This window comes from Sipha flava, unplaced genomic scaffold, assembly GCF_003268045.1.
Source record: "Sipha flava isolate LNK unplaced genomic scaffold, YSA_version1 225_pilon_pilon, whole genome shotgun sequence".
NCBI lineage: Eukaryota > Metazoa > Arthropoda > Insecta > Hemiptera > Aphididae > Sipha > Sipha flava.
Genome location: NW_020272859.1, coordinates 749,706 through 767,869, shown reverse-complemented (window position 1 = coordinate 767,869; position 18,164 = coordinate 749,706). Strand labels below are relative to the sequence as shown.

General features: G+C 27.4%; 1 protein-coding gene across 1 annotated transcript; it reads left to right on the top strand.

Moving 5' to 3' along the window:
- Positions 1 to 1,840: 1,840 nt before the first annotated feature.
- On the top strand, positions 1,841 to 18,107 carry LOC112683433. Its single transcript, XM_025554481.1, has 6 exons — positions 1,841 to 2,243; positions 9,665 to 9,789; positions 10,613 to 10,837; positions 12,945 to 13,080; positions 14,309 to 14,441; positions 17,883 to 18,107. The coding sequence occupies exons 1-6, from the start codon at positions 1,941 to 1,943 to the stop codon at positions 17,966 to 17,968; spliced, it is 1,008 nt and encodes a 335-aa protein (XP_025410266.1). The 5' UTR covers positions 1,841 to 1,940; the 3' UTR covers positions 17,969 to 18,107.
- Positions 18,108 to 18,164: the final 57 nt, after the last annotated feature.

Here is an 18,164-nt window from a genome sequence, read left to right as displayed (position 1 = left end):
TAACTTATTATTCTCTTCTAATATTGAATATTTATGCTCAAAAGCACTCAGAAGTATTGGTTTTCATATTCGTAATACGAAAGAATTCAATAATGAAATTTGCTTTATAACTATATATTCCTCACTAATAAGATTTATTTTTGAATTATTTTCAGGTATATGGAGCCCTAAATAAATTGGGCTTGTTGAATCCCTTGAGCGTGTCCAAAGAAAGTTTTTGTGTCTAATTGGGTGTATGAAGAAATGGTCACGTAAATCAATAAATATCTATGCCTCTATTGTCAATCCAAGACAGTATTATTTTAGAATACTAGGCGTAATTATATAAATATTTATTTTATGTTAAAATTAATAAATTTAATTAATTAATAAAATATCTTGTCCGGATTTATTGCATTCATTAAATTTTAATGTTTCCCAATATAATTTACGGCACCCTCCTACATTTTCAATACCATTTCATATTACTTCATATGGATACAACAATCCCCTACATCGTATTGCTCGAGAATGTAATGAACTGAGAAATGTGGATCTATTTTATACACCTAATTTGTAGTCAATAAGCTAAGTTTCCTTAGTATGTTGTAATTATTTTTTCCATAGGCAATACTATTGATTTGTATTAAATTGAATTGTTATTTATCATCGTTATTTAAAATTGTACTTATTATATTATTTTCACATAATGTTGTATTGTTAACTTTATTATATTACTAAACTGTATTTGAGCCTTACTTGCGTTTACATCAATCATATAAAAATAAAAAATTGGCTAGTATTATATTAAATACTATAAAATGATTGCCTTAATTACACTGTCATTATAATATAATTATATCATATAGATCTAGATAAAAAATATATGATTATAGCCAACGAAACACATTGTTTTAAGTCCATATAACGAGAGAAAGTTTAGATGTTTATACAAAATTAAACGAGGAAAGTAGTTTATAACATTAAAATAATAATACATGTTTATTTTCAGTAGAGTTAATGCTAATAAATTAATATGAAATCGTCTGTTATTGAACAGCGCAATACAGTATTATAGTATATAATCATAGTATTATCCATAATAATATTATAGTGATTTATAAAAGACGAATTTTTTAAGTTTTTCAATTCTATAAATGTCAAATAAACGGAGTTGGTTTTTGTATTTATAATGCATATTATTTTATTAATACACTTATTATATTCTTCAATGTTAAAGGTAGTAGTTTCGTAAATCAAACTGTCGAAGAGCTTTAAATAATTAAAATCAAATTTTATTATCCGTTTTATTTAATTTTTTCTTCTCTGAATATCAATACTTCTGAAAAATGTAAATTTCAAAATTAGATTAACATATTCTCTACATTGATTCCATATTTGATTTTTTTATTTCAATGGTGATCTTTACTACGTATATTTGTTGTGTTCGTCTCGGAAGAAACGCACGCATTACTATAATACACAGTGAATAAAATACGCGTAAAACATTATTACAATATTTCATAGACTAACAATATTAATAATAATAATAGGTAATAATGAAAATTAACCACAAAATTTACTGTCGGAATATTATTAACATGTAAATGATTAATAACTTATCTAATAATATCAGTAGAGATAAAATATAAAACATAAAAAAAATCATTAAAAATTCTTGCCTGAAGTATTTTTCATTGCGTAACGAAGGCGAACATTTTATGAATGGCTTTAATTCAAACAGTCATCGTCGGGTATAAAAAACGCACTCTACAAATACTTTTATTAGGGAAAAACTATGGAAGAGTCATTGGTTCGGGGCTCTTCGATCGTCGTCCGCATTCGGCAGCTTTCGGCACCAGCGAGGGTTACAACCGAGAGGGTGGCTGCCGGCAAGGCAAGGGCTGTGTTTTTTTTTTTTTGACGCGCGTCAATCGTCGTTTTTCCGTGTGCCGTAACAGATGGCGAAGACAACGGGAAAACCAGCGGCAACGGCGGCCGATAGCGAGAAACCACGTGAAACGGTCGGTCAAATAATTGTGGCTTCGGCGGACGAGCCGTTGGTCAATGCTACGGACAGAAGGCAAACGGTGGTAGGCTGTCACCGGCAGACAGACAAACGGCAACGTTCCGCGCTGTCCGCAGTCGTCCTGTCTATCGCCATGGTCGTCTGCGCAGCGGCCATTGACTGGGAACAAACGACCGATGTTTGCCGTTACTGGATATCCATGGCCGTGGAACTTGTGTCTGTTGCAGACCAAAAGGTACCGTTCACTCACGAGACAAAATGTTTTCAAGTCGAAGAGTCGACATTCGCGGGTTACGATTTGTATTTTTTTTCCTCCCACGTTTCGGACCTTTTTAAGTCGGTTAACGTGGACGATAAATGTTTTCGTAATCGTTTTAAAATCTTGTAACGAATTCAAAGGCACCGCGCTGTAGATCACATTTTTGTGAAATGAACATTTAACATTTTCTAGTGCTAAAAGGGCGTCACTCGAGACATTATAACAGTATAACTGTTTGGACCGTTTTTGTATTCTTTCCTTCTGTGGGTTATACAAGGAAAATTAAAAGTGTTTGGATAAATAATTATGCTGTAGGTACTGCAGAAAATTGGTGGGTATAATAAACTGAAAGGCAAAGATAACTAACCAGGGGTTAAATTTAAAACAACAATAATAATACATGGTTACAAAGAAGTTCGGAGGTGAAAACCGTATGAAGTACGTCTATGGCTATATGATCTGTAGTACATTTTACGTGTACAGCGATTAAAATACTTATACGTATATTTTATAACTAGCGTATATGTATATTTTTTAAATTCCATCATGAATTATTCAAAAACTTAGGTAGTATTCGTGTACCAACCGTTTAAAAAAATTAACGTATACTACATCGTTTTTTTTTTTATTGTAGAAATCATGTTTTGCAGTAAAAAACAAAAGAAAAAAAAAGATTAATGTGTTGTATGCACGAATCATGTAAGTATGAGGACCGTCGAACCGTGCACGAAAACCATGTTGTTAGTAATATGAGCGAACAGTATGTTCTCTTTTTTTTCTCTCGTCCAATCCTTCTGGATTAAATCGGCAAGCAACGAGGAGGAACTGCTTCCGCTACCCGTAAAACAGATTTCTACCCAGATGCCTACATTTATTTTATTTTCAAAGTATTTCCACCGGTGTACTAGTAACAAGATAATTAACACCTAATAGCGAAGTGGTCGGATAATAATTAATTATATATTCGGTACCTTGAAATTATAATAATAATTTAAATCCGAAAATTATTGAATACGAGCTACTTTGAATATTTTAGCACATTATCACGTTTTCCATACGTGAAGCATACCTCCAACTACGATTAGTGACTTCTTATCATCACTTATTATACACCAAAAATAATATAAACGTGTTCAAACATCGTATTTAAAAATAATATAATAAAATCGCACCAAAAAAACATATTTAAATTAAAAGATATACTTATAGTATAAATGTATTCAAAGGTGGCCGCTATAACTAGGAAATAAGAGACGAGTAGATACATATAAGTTAAAATAATTTTACTTGAAACATATTATTTAATATTGATAATATTAATAATGATAATATTGTATTATTTATAATTCGTATTATTTCTGCAGTATTATTTGTATAATGCCTATAATGTTAAAAAATAATAAAACAAAAATAACTCTATTAGTTTTGAGTTTTTCAGAAGGTGGGTATAATATCTTTAGTGTACCTGAAAAATACATCTGAGACGTTATTAAATGTATTGTAATTAGTTACAATATGACTTAGCTTTATTGTTATCCGTAATCACTGTGAATATGATTAATATAAACACAATTTTCACAAATCGATAAAGGCATAATATAAATTATTTTTCGTTGCTAATTAAAATAATAAAAATCACTGACAAAAAAATTAATACCATAAAATATTACTCTATTATATACATGAATTGATTTAAATTTATTTACCTTTTGTAAGCATTTCTTAAGTTGAAGATAGTGAGTTAACATTTTTAACAATTTTATTCAATACGGGTATAAGAATTTTACTTTTAAGCTGTTATAATTAAAGTCATTCAATCAATGTCGGAAATATAAGGAAATACAAGCCTCATTTAGGCTAAAAAAATTATTTTTATGCCTCATGTACACTTTACTATGAGAAAGCCTTGATCAAAAATCTTTATCACCTCTTTTGTCAGAGATATGTAGGGTTCGGATTTTAAAGCATAATAAATAACAAAAAAGGCACAAAATTGTTTAAAAAAAAGTAAAAATGAAGCATATTTATTTAAAAAAAAAAGCATAACAAAAAATTAACATATATAACCTGACCAATTTAGTATTTTTCCCACTGTATAATCTAAATATGTGAAGTCGTGTCGTTCGGGATAATAAAAATATTTTGTTTTACATATACTTATACCGTACGTTATTATGGGATTATTTTTCATTTATTATATTATAGCCTTTCTAAAGTTACCTAGATCATAGTTTTTTATGAAGTATTATTTTCTAGCATACCAAAACAAATCCCATACAAAAAAAAATATAAAACAATTTTAGTTCTACTCTAGTCGGATAGAAGTCATTGTTTTGAAAATATTTTATTAAATTATATTAATAATAAAACGTTACATATTTACGAATATTTATCAGAACCCTCGGAACAATATTCTAAGTATAAAATAGTTTACCATCTATATAAAAAAATAGATTTCTTTTTTTTTTTTTTAATTTCGAATAATTATTTAAAACAAAAATTATTATCATCTATATCTGTATATTTTAGACTTGATAAATAAAACCAAATATAATGAGAACAATTTTCAATTAACACTGTACTTATTGAAATTTAATATCTTAGTATTTAAAACTAAGGTATTGATTTTTAATTTTTATACAATATAATGTAATTTGTCTTTAAATCTAATTCGAAATATTCGTTTTTTTCTTTTAAAATATACAAAAAATAAGTGTCCAAATATAGTCAAAATATAAATGTTGCAGTTCGCATAAATATTGTTGATACGAAAATAAAATATTATTACTTATTTCAAAAATATAATTCAACCGTATGAAGTATGCTTAAAGAAATAATGATTAAATGTGCTCCAAAAAAGAATAAACCATGAAATATTCAACAATATACTCCAAATTTCTAGCTTTATAATAAAGATAAAATATTAAAAAGCGTACCTAACAGAGCAATAAATCTCAACACCGCCAAAAACATGCATTAATATTAATTCTCGGACACAATATAATTATAAATAATTAAGATTAAAATTATACTTCTAAAAATCATATTCAATTCGTATATATATTTTAAAATAAAATACTTTTTAACATTAACTGGTAAAGTGTGTGACCTACTAGAAAATAAAAATAATAAATTATATACACAAAAACAAATAATATGTGATGCACTTATAATTCGGGTTATAATATTCAAAAATGATAAAATTAATTTATTATATCATAGTAATCAAAATAAATAATTTATTTTTAAGGCTCACTGAGTATTTTCATCATTTACGATAGTGTATTTAGCTTAAAATAATATTTAATGAGTTTTTAAATGTTTTTAAAACAAAAAAATCTACAACTGCGATCCTCTCTTAATAATTTAAGTTTGGGAAAAAGTCTGTTGTTGACGTAAATTGGAAAGAGAAAGCTACCCAAATTGTTTGTAAGAAAATGTTTTGTCATAATTGAATAAAGACGTAAGTATATTTTTATCGAAATTTATTTCAAAACAAAAGCTATAAAATACGGGTACTGTTAAAGAAATAATTATTAATGTAAATATATCTTAAGGGGATTTTTTTTTTTTTTTTTAATTGAAATTAAATCTGCTGCGTGAAAAATTTAAGACACCCATAACAGAACTAACAAATTAAAACTCTAAGCATTTTAAGACTATGTAAAATATCTCAAAGTTAGCTTCGAATGTAAATATCAAGCAAATAAACCAAAATGTAATAATTTTATCGAAAAAATATATAAATTGTTACTAGACAAAATCGTACAAAATTAATGCATTTTTTTTCAACTTATAAAAATCTGTTGTATGAAGTATCATACAATACTTTTATTATAGGTAAATGTTTTACTTGAAAAGTTGATCTCAGAAAAAGAAAAATATATTGTTGTGAATTCAATACATTGCTTGTAGTATATTTCAATGCTGTTGCTTATTCACAGTAATTAATAAGTTTAAAATTATAAGAAGAATCTTATCAAAAATATGGTGTAATATTTCAATACTTAATGTCAGGGGCGGGCCTACCTTTTTTTTATGAACTATTTTAGGTTATTTCGATAAATAAATTTTATTTTTCATTTATATCATGTTCATTACATTTGTTTTCTTAACGTAACACATTCTTTTTAAAACCTATTTTTTTGTTTAAATTAACTATACGGTGGACAAATTAATGGATACATCTAATGAAAATCGTAATCCAACCATTTTGAATTACAAATTTATATTAACATTTTTTAATTTCTATTTGTATTTTTGCTTTTTTACTTTCAATGTAGTTTAAAATTCGTATCGGTGCTTTTGAAACATAAAATGTATAATATACAAATAATCTTTATTTTGTATACACAACGTACGTTCAAAAAGTCGCGGCTTAGTATTATTATATTAATAGTAATAATTTAACCACAAACCCAACTTCTAATAATCACAATTAAATAAATCAAACTGTGTATAATTTGTGTAGCATTAATCTAGACAATTATTTCCCACTATGTATTTATAACCTAAATTTTACCAAAATAGTGCACCGTTACACAATTGCTGCTAATAGATTATATTTATTTAATTAATCAAAATATATTAGCAAGTTAACTAATAGATTCCATTGCAGTTTAGCGTAGTAGTTAGTATGGCAATTTATATTGACCTAACCTCATTATTATTTATAGAATTAATGTACTACGAGTATATACAATTATTTGTTGATTAATCTATTTCAATTATAATTGCTCGATGATTTTATCTATATAATGGAAATAACTTACCTGAACAATATAATATGAACTCTTAAATATATATTAATATTTATGTTAAATTATTGATAGATATTACGTTATTTTTATTATTTTTTTTTTTAAATAGTTATAACTAGTGATTGAAGATATTGATTACATTGTAAATCTAATTGTATGCACAACTCATCACATTCACAAATTATTGATAAATAACCTTAAAAATTGGTTATATTTATGTTTATTAAATATGATTTATATGTACCATAAAGTTACCATAAGCTATTAATCGTATTGTTTACTCAGTCAGGCAGTGCATGTGATAAAAACCACTTCGTCGATGCTACAAATATACACAACGGTAAATAATGTGCAAAGAATCCCATTAAAACCATTGAAACGGAAAGAAAAATCATTAATTTCATTGAAAGGCATCATATTTTATTCCATCCTAATGTAGAAACCATAAGGTGTCACATTTTTTTTTTCTTTAAAACTCAAAATTCATCATGTATTTAAATAAACCAGATCGGTACATCAATTAATGTGAGTTTCACTATGGTGCTATATATTAGCGAGGTAACTTTATAGAGAGAACTTAGGTTTTTTCCACATGTTGCTCTGCTTTAATATCAAATTGTTTTTAAAGGAAGATCATCGTTTGAATTCGTGAAGTGAAGTTAATAAGTTGATAGTAGTAGTATACCAGCAAAAATTAGCCCTCTCCACGATCTACGAAGTAATCATGGCTAAACCAATACGCAATATCCATCCAAGATTTTTTTTTATATACATCTTATACATATTAAGTGTATTAAAATGTTTAATTTAATATTATTATAATATAATACAATATGTATTTTTCTCCTTTTTTTTTTTTTTTGAGCATTTTAAATCACTTTCTCCGCCCTTTCCGTAGTTAACTTCTGGAACCTCGACCATCACAATAGTTGAAACACTTCATAAATCAATAATATATTTTGATTTGTTATAAAATATAGTATGATAATCTTATAATCAACACATGCAGTGTCTTAAGCCACGGGCCCGAAGGTTAGGGTCAGAGGCCTCGGTTTTAAAGGGCTCTAAATTTATAAAAATTACATTATATTTACAAAACAGTTTTATATTACAAGTTACCAAGTTAATAGCTAATAATAATGATTGGTGTGTTTAAAAAATACATGTATCATAATTTACTCGTATTTATTTAAAGATACCTGATATATATTGGGCCCTTAAGTTTGTGAATTTAAGTTGTGAATTTATGATTCTATTATCTTATATTATCACTATCTGGACATCATTTATATTTTCTAATACGAATAAACGATTTTATTTTGACTATGAAATTGTTAAAACTTATAATTATAACTAGGCTTAGGGACTTCTAGTATTTGCATACTTTTCTTAATTATTGTTAAATATAGCAGAGTGCGAAATAAATTTGTTTCTCAGTGTCATGATATCAAATCTAAAATTTGAATGTGCATATTTTTGCATACTTGATAGATTTTGCAGGAGAATGCATATTTTAAAATTTTTATGCTTATTTTGTATATTTTGATAAATTTTTTAAATTTAAAATTAAAAACTATAGATACATATAACTATATATATATATATTTCAACCAATCAAAAAAATAAATGTACTAAGAAGACTTCATACTTCCAGTAATATGCTACATGCAAACTACCTCTCATATCTGGTTATAATTTTTGTGTAAGTATAAATAATACTATAGACCCGTATCGACCGTTCTAATCTATCTAATCTATCGATCTAACCCGCTGGATATCGACCGGATATTGATATAGAATTATAGATTATTTGTTTAGTGTTCAGTTCAGTTGATTATTATCCGTCATTGTTCTTGAGTCTCGCAACCACACAACGTCGAATCATATATAAAACGTCGTACGAATATATTTTGTAACATTGTGTAAGGTCGAAAGTATAACAGTCTATGAGTAGCCGACTACAAAGTTTTGTTTCGGAGTTTAAAGATACATTTACATCCGGTGGACCAGGGGCGTATTTAGACTTACTTCTAAGGGGGGGGGCTCAAATTTTTTCTTTAATTCAGGCTCAAAATGTACAAATAAAATGTTTGGTAATATTTAAATCAGGTGAATCCTTAATAATTGTAGTTTTTTTTTTTTTAATTTAATACGGAATTCACTTAGAATCGACTTTTGTGTAGTTTTTTTTAACACCTGTCTGTGTTTTGAAAGTTACGCTTGTGTTTTATTTGATTTTTCACTAAGTATGGAGTCGCCCAATTCAATATTCACAGCTACGTGTAATTTGATTTCATTATAAAATGATTCACATTAAAAAATTTTGAAATGTATATCTCACATAAAATCGATTCATTAAATATGGATTCAGGGGGGGGGGCAATCGCCCCCCCTCTAAAATACGCCCCTGCGATGGACTTGTTTTATTTTGTGTACTTTATGGTCATTTTATTTTTATAATGTAAATAAATGCATATTATTATGCATATTTTAATGATTTTAGAAGCATATTTGCATGCATATTTATGTATTTTATAGAGCTATAAGTCCCCAAGCCAAATTATAACTATTAAATACAATTATTACTCGGTATCTTTTAATTATTAACGTCTATGATCCAATTTATTTTTACTTTAGTGCGCAATAATATTACCAGAATTCTTAGAAGATGTACTACGGCCACCAATAAATTGCTCCTATTGCATGGGAATGGATTCTATTGAGAAAGTAATTAACTTGTCACCAAAAACATTTGAAAAGCAGTAAGTTAGAATTTAAGACATTCATAACACGGTTGATTTATGAAATATATTTTTTAATACGATATTCATATAACCAATTCCAAAAATAATAAATTATATTTCTATATTTTTGATTATTTATAAGTTATAATATAATGGTATAATAATATTAATATATTACCTTCGAAATAATTTAATTATTCTATACTTTTGAAAATAGTAAATTTAATTATTAAAATATTATGTAATAATATAATAATATATCAGCTGTTATAAATAAGACTTGAATTAGTATACAATTGCATATTTGTTCAATAAAATTAGACATTTGCTTAATAATCATTAAGAATTTTTCAAAACTTTAAACAGAAAAATGTCTAGTCCACAATAATTAAGAGTTGAAAATTAATATGATGAGAATAATAATAATGATTAATTATTATAAAATACTATTATTTATTTATAATATACAAAGTTATATAAATTGTTTGTGGTTAGTTTAACTATAAATCATTTTATGCAGGATTAGGCATATTTTTGTAAAAGTTCCTTTAAATACACTATAGGTATATCATCTAATTGTAATCGTTTTCAATAATTTGACAGAATAAATAAATTAAACTATAACACCATACTCTAATGAGTTTTTACTTTTTCCTTATTTTATACAATTTAACGTGAATCCGAAACGAATCCTGATGCTTTCTAATCAAACATGAATTATATGTTAAATAAAATATCGGTTAATTAAAAATATTCTGATTTTTAAGTGATTTAAATTAGATGTTAAAGTAGTGTTTATTGTGTATTAATATTTTTGATTGTATTTGTTGAATATTTGTAGCTATGCTTACACTGGACGACCGGTAGTGGCCGTCGACGCATCAAATAACAAAAAATCTGGAGATTTTGGATTTAGACTTTTCAAAAACCTATCTGATTCCAAACTGTTGAAAGCATGTCAGTTTTTTCCATACAAAACAGAATTCAACACGCTCGAAGAAGCTCTAGACATGGATGAACAGAGGGCTGTAATGGCACCTGGCTATGCACCATGGTACATAGGATGGTGAGTCACAGATAATAAATATGTCTGATTAAAAGAAATATTGTAAAATATTTCTATAAAGGACATTATGATTAAAAATATACGCTTAAGTCTAAGATTTTTAAGATGAAGATTTTAAAAATAAAGTGATTATATATATTGTAATGATATACGTTTATAACTAATAGAAAAAGAAATATTACGGTTTAACCTTTAAAACGTATACATTTGTAGGTACCTACTAAAGATGTGTTGATTCGTAACTATTTAATAACTATAAAACTATAATCATCATTTTTTCATTAGAAGACTAGATTAAATACGTCATTGAGACATTTTTCCGTTATACCAAATTATTGCAATATTTTTTACATTATAAACAAAGTATAGAATTAAAATAAAAACACTAAAACATGAAAATAAAGATAATTAAATTAAAACATATAAATTATAATTTTTAAAACAAAATATGATACAACAATTGTAAAAAAATATGATTCACTATTAATTACTTCTACAAGCTCTTCATCCATATCTTTTGTAAGGTTGTCTACTAAAACATACATAACTAATTCTAATTTACTATGTAATTAAAAAGTAATTAAAAATATTATTAATGTTGTTTGAATGTTTATTATAAATATTGTCTGGTAAATTTTTTTGAATTATTATTAAAAGTTAAAATACTCCAATAGATATAATATTTTTGGGCGGTACTCTTTTCACCCAAGAATATTATATAGTTCTCTTCGACCATATTTTTATAATACACACTTTGGGAAATACTATATCTACATCATAAATTTACAATATCTTAATCTTATATTTATAATATTAGGAAACTATAAGTATATAATTTCTAAAATGGTCCGCCATCTAAATATATCTATCCCAGTGTGGTTCGTTTATTATTTTATAAAGATAAGATAATAATTGTATACTAGCCGTAATAATATTTGATAATTGGACAACTGCTTCAGTGCACTTTCGTTTTACTTTTCAGTCGAAGTTTTCGAGTGCGTTTTTCGACAGTAATTTTGTTTTAAATATTGTTGAAGATTTTTCTATTTTTGTAAATTTAAGTAAAATCCTGGAATTCAAAATCATAAAAAGTAAAAGAGGATATCGTATGGCGGTGTATAATAATTTTAAATATAACTTTGGATCGACAAGTAAAAAATACGGCTCTACTCGTTGGAGATGTGTTACGAGAACTAGTAGTGTACTAATATACTCAGACAAGAATGATTTTTTTCTTTCAACAACTGGAGACCATAATCACATATCTTACGATCTAACAAATATTCATCGTCAAATTGATTTATATTTTTGATAAAAACTTACATACATTATATAAAAATTATATTAATGTACAAAAACACATTACATTTTTGGAGAGTAATAGAAACAGCCTCCTCGTGATACTCTTTGGGTAATGCTAAATGGCTTTATAAAACTAATTTACACAAATAAATAATTTAAATATGACAAACGTATTATAATGTTAAACAAAAATAATTTAAAGTCAGTGTTACCCAAAGTGTGTATTAAAAAAATGTGGTTGAAAAGTGCTATATAATATTATTGGGCAAAAAGGGGAAGTAGATTTAAAATATTTGGGCTAAAAGAGACGTGAGCGAAAGGCGAAAGGCGAAAGGTCATTTTTGGGCGAACAATGTTGCCCAATATTTTAAGACATTTTCTTTTAAATACTACAGATATTGAGCATTTTACCCGTTACTAATTCGGATAAACGGGTATATTCAAAATCAAATATTGTGAAAAGTAAATTTAGAAGTATCATGGCCCAGACCATTTGGTATAATTTATTTTACTTTTCACAGAAAAAGAAATGGCCTCTATATTGAAGTTAGTTATTAATGTGTTTAATAATTTAAGTAATATACAAATGTTATTATGAATGAATAATTATTGGGTTAGAATATTAAGTAAGAAATTTAAGTAATATTTATTTGTATATTATAATTTATTAAAATACGTATATGTCTTGTTAAGAGAGGACATAAGTTAAGAAGAAAAAGGCCCAAAAATACTGTAGGCACCCCCCAAATTGAAATTTGCACACGTCTATACTTGCACCTAATTAATCGTTTTGATCGTGTTTCAGGAGTAACTGCGAAACCAAATCGATCAATCACCTGAAAAAACATATAACCCTACCAAATTTTTTACCGACCCTATCGGACAGCAAGCAAACCCTTTGGATTTTTATGGGAACGCCTGGACACGGAGCTCCCATGCACGTAAGTAATGATTTGTATAAACTAGACTTTTACCGATTCATAAATTCAACCTTACATTTACACACATTAATTAATTTAATGTGATTTGTTTACGTTATCGAAAGTGACGACAGAAAGAAAAAAATTTTCAAGTAGGCGAGGGATTGAAGCAAATGTTTTGAATTTCGGGAATTCCTTTTCTTGTTTGTATTCAATAACTCAATAAATGCGACGGTTAGTCGTCATGCAGAAAAAAAATTAAACGGAACGCTGTGAAATGTTTCGTAAGCTTCATACACGTGACCTATTCAACGAGGATTGTGTAGAATAATCAATCGTTTCCTGTTAGTAGAAATAATATAAGAAAATCGTATAAATATTTATTGATTACACACATAAAACTAACAATCACAAAGTAATGTGCAACGGACACGATGAGTCACCAGTTTGTAACCCTTCCCTCTGCCCAGAAATGCCGTCGGTTGCGGTTACGGTTTACAAACCTACAATTATCTCGGATCTATCATAATATCTAACGGCAACTGTGCCTACCAAGCGCGTAATTGAAAAATTTCTTTTAGGAGTGCCAACAATTTTGGGCCCTAGTATAATTTGTTTCCAAGAAGAAACTGGATGATTTTATATAAGTCACTATTTTACACTAGTTCTCGTTTAATATTATATCTAACTATTATGAATAAACCTTATATTTAACTTTTAGATAACGTTTTCTACGAATATAAAATTAATTATAATAATACATCTATGTGTATGTTATATGATATTCAAAATCATAATAAATTGTGTTATTAAACAGTTATTACATTTATCGTGCATAAGCTACGAGCGTAGCATGTTTTTGATAATCAGTGAAAAAAATTTGTGTATACATTTGGGGAGAGGGGCAACCCTGGAACATAGTGAATCCAAAGGGGATTTACTCGGGCCACTTCTGGCTACGTGCCACTGGCTCTTGCACATTTCACCGTGGATTATTACCGAAAACTGTATCCACAACTTCAGTGTTACTATTTTAAGACATGTCGCACATTGTCTTAGATTAAAGTTCGAACTAAACACCGATGAGATCACTTCGAAGTTGACTGATTTTTTCTTCTTCGTGAACTGTTTAGTAGAATATTGATTGTTGAAATTTTGTTTAAATATATATATAAAAAAAAAAAAAAAATCACAACCAATTGTTAAAATGTCGTCGTTCCGTTTGTTCGAATCGCACGCGCAACCGCAGGTGGACAAGGTGGGACACCCGTCGTGGCAAACGCAAATCAGTGGATACAAAAAGTGGACTTTGCGCACGCCGGTCGAATGTTTGTTCACGTGCAGACGGCAGTTTGAGGTGCTCATGGAACCGGGCTCAACGAGTGAGTACTGCACGGCTAGAGACGACGGGCTTACACGAGTCAGTTGCAATTGACATTATGACCGTTTCATCAAAACCGAACAAGTTATGAACGCGTAAACACCGGTTTCGGCATGATTTAAATTATAGTTTCTAACCGTTTAGAAACTATTTCTACTTTGCTCAATCTATAATTATCAGTAAGGCTCGGGACTTATAGCACTTAAAATCATTAAATTAAGCGCTTATAAAAGCACTTAAAAACATTATTATAAGCACTCAAACAAGCATTTAAAAAAACTTAAATTAAAACAAAAGTATTCAATTAAAATAATGACCCAAAATAGAAAAAAATTAACAACAATTTCTATTTTTTCTTTTTTACATGAACATAGTAGTAGATTAACTTTTTAACTGTGCTGAATACATACATAATAATAAATAATACGTAATAATTATATTAGTTATCAGTCGAATACGTAATGTAAAAGGGAAAATGCTTAAGTCCATGAACTTGCGTTGTTTTTTTTTTTTATACTGATTATTTACAGTCATCGTACAATTTTTTTTTAAATAGTTATAATTTACAACCATTAAAAAAAATATAAATTATATATATTTATAACTTACAAATAATACGTTCTATCATTTGTTAACACATCTGCTGCATTAACTCAATTTGTGATATTTTGTGACTTAAATCATTTTTCAAATAGGTGGTTTAATTAAAGATTACAAAAATATTAAAACAAAAAAATATTGTCTATAATATAATTTTTAATTAAAAAATTAAAAAATAAATAAATCTTTACACATTTTAAAAAAAGTCTAACTTTGACTTTCGAGATATTTTGCCTTATTTTTTATAGATTTTCCGAGAAATTTTCTGAAAAATAAAATGTAAACGATATTTAATAATAGTTGAAAAATCTGAGTTAGATCAGCGGCATACGTGATCGTTTATAATGAAGCAGAGATATGCAGAAAAGTAAAAATCGTCAAAAAAAGCAAAAAAAAGTACTTTCACATTTCATAATTGAATGTGTCATAACATGACACACACACTTCCATATCATTCTGCCATATTTTATGTCAAATCTTAAAAATAAGCAAATGCAATAAGTCCCGAGCCCTGATGATCAGTATCGCGTCATGAATGGCGAGCAAAACGTGTGTGAACCTCATGCCGGTATCGATAGTTCATTAATTTTATACATTTTCATATTTTTTTCATTTCGAGAACACATTGTAACTAAATTAGAGTAATTCACGATTGCAGTACTTATAAATTATAAAACTACTGCCCTACCCTAAATTTTTTATTAAAATGATTTTTAAGTAGCATGATGACTTTATTGAACCACTTTCGATATTAATTTTAATTAACATACCTAATGTTAGCACCAAATGTATCGCTTCTTAAAATCTATTTCCTAATCCACCATCTTTGTTTCTTCTTATTTTTAAATTTAGTTTGATATACTTTGATATTTTGATATCATTTTTTTTTTCATTTGATATTTGACAACATATTAACATAATACTAGATCGTATTAAAGATTTTTGTGAATTCGTCATCGAAAATAATTACAATTGGCAAAAAGAGACGTGAGCACTTACAGAAAGGAAATACACTAATAAGTTAGTAGGTACTATTTATTAGGAATTCGCAGTCAACTGATTTCATTTATAATGAACCGTGTGAACAATTTGTTCAATGAAAAGCATCGTCAGTTACAAATGAAACAGTCATAATGAACATTTTAACTGATACGTGTGAACCAGCCTTAAGGAAAAATGACGCAAGTTGAAAAAATAAATAAACGAATTAAAAATATGAAATATGCGGTCATATTACTAGATACGCGTGATAGTCTTATACGTTTTTCACGTGTAAAAATTCTATAACTATGAAAAAGTATCTAAATATTAGTACTCTATGGTAATAAAAAAAAAAGGTCAATTTTGTAATTAGAAGGAAAAATAATTGACGCTTAAAGTCTGCAAGGTGCATTTATGATCAGATATAATCTGTCGTCGCGATCATTTTAGTCGAATGTGGAAGTAATAAGTTAGGACACGACATGTCGCGATGATAAAATTTTCTTCGACCCGTTATTTAAAACAGAAATGTGGTCTCTTTTCTGTTCAGTTTAAAATCTGTTCAAGTGTATACATAATAAAATCAATTTCAAACCCATTATATTTACACAGTGTAATGATTTATTATATTATTTTATTTACCAGGGTTTTTTTTAATTTTGGTCAATACCTATTTTTCTCCACATATAGTGCAGAGAAATCTAGACATAGTCTTTTAACATTTTTTTTTTTTTTCAATCAGAATTTGCTACATTGTATAATATAGGATTATTTTTTCCCTCTTGACCCAAAATATAATTTTCTAATGGTGTAAATACCTACTAATTTCGACATGGTGTCGCGCGTATACTGCTCTTGCAACAATAGTGTTGTCGGCCGCGACGACCTGTCGCGTCTTGCAGACCAGATTATATGATTTCGGTACAGATATTAACCACATGTCGCACCTTATAGACTAGTACCTTCAGTAAAACAACACCATCACAATTTGTCTAGAAAAATTTACATACGTCTTGTTTCAATAACGTCGTTTTTACTAAACACCCACTCAAATTTATTTAACAGCATTGTTGTTTAGAAAATTAGACATCATTAAGGCCGTATCTAATAATTATTTAAATTTAAATGACCGACAATGTCTGGTATTTCGGTATCAATTGTAACATTACGCGTATTATGTATGCTTCATTCAGGTTTCAATTTTAATTTTTGTTAATTTAGAAAATTAATTCACACTAAATGAGTGAATTTGTTTATGACCTAAACATAAATGTTATGCAGTATTACATTTCCGTTAAGTTAACAATAGTAAACAATTAATAACGTACTCAGAATAAATATTAAAATCCGAGTGTCTTGGTAAAGTAAAAATTTAAAAGTATTTTCAACCTGCATTCATGAGATACATTACCTTATTTTATTTTGAAAACATGTTTGTGAAAATACTACTAAAATGAATTAATAAACTTAAAAGTGCATTTGTTTCAAAATAACTCTGTTAGTAACCCACCTAATAGATTTTGAAACCCACGTAGGTTTAGACTTTTTCATGGAACCAGTAGCTCGGGTCATTTCTGAATTCGTTTTATCTGATATAGCGAATGCAGATTTATAAAATATTATAATATTTATCACCATTTTCAGCAGACAATTAGTCGTTTTCCCATGTGACTATTTGTTTATGTTTCTGTTGTAAGTAGAGCTTTAACTTATTAATTAATTAAATTAATAAAACTTGATATTTATTAATATTAATTAATTTTATTAATTTATATTAATAATAATATTTATGAGAAAATATGTATTAATTATTAATTCAATCCAATTTACGTAATGAAATAAATATTTAAAATTATTTTAGTTATTATGGACACCAACATTTGGTATCATAAAACGGAAACCATCGGACAAGATATCAGTGTAACAGTGGGAGGCGAATACGATTGAAGTACAAGATACACACAGAGTTTCTTAGTTGCTTAATAATTACAAATCATTCAAGCCCCAAATCAAGTGCTTTTTTTTTATTATTTTAAATAAATATACATACACCAACCATAAGAATAAATCCAAAACGTTTGTTTTATTTTATTCTCATACTTTTCTATATTAAATTTTTGATTTAACAAAATTAAATTAAGAT

Excerpts from the sequence above, each read along its gene's own strand:
- LOC112683433 (XM_025554481.1), top strand. The coding sequence starts at position 1,941 with ATGGCGAAGACAACGGGAAAACCAGCGGCAACGGCGGCCGATAGCGAG. Across the intron at positions 2,244-9,664 it reads TGTCTGTTGCAGACCAAAAG|TGCGCAATAATATTACCAGA; the intron begins GTACCGTTCACT and ends TTTTTACTTTAG. Across the intron at positions 10,838-12,944 it reads GCACCATGGTACATAGGATG|GAGTAACTGCGAAACCAAAT; the intron begins GTGAGTCACAGA and ends ATCGTGTTTCAG.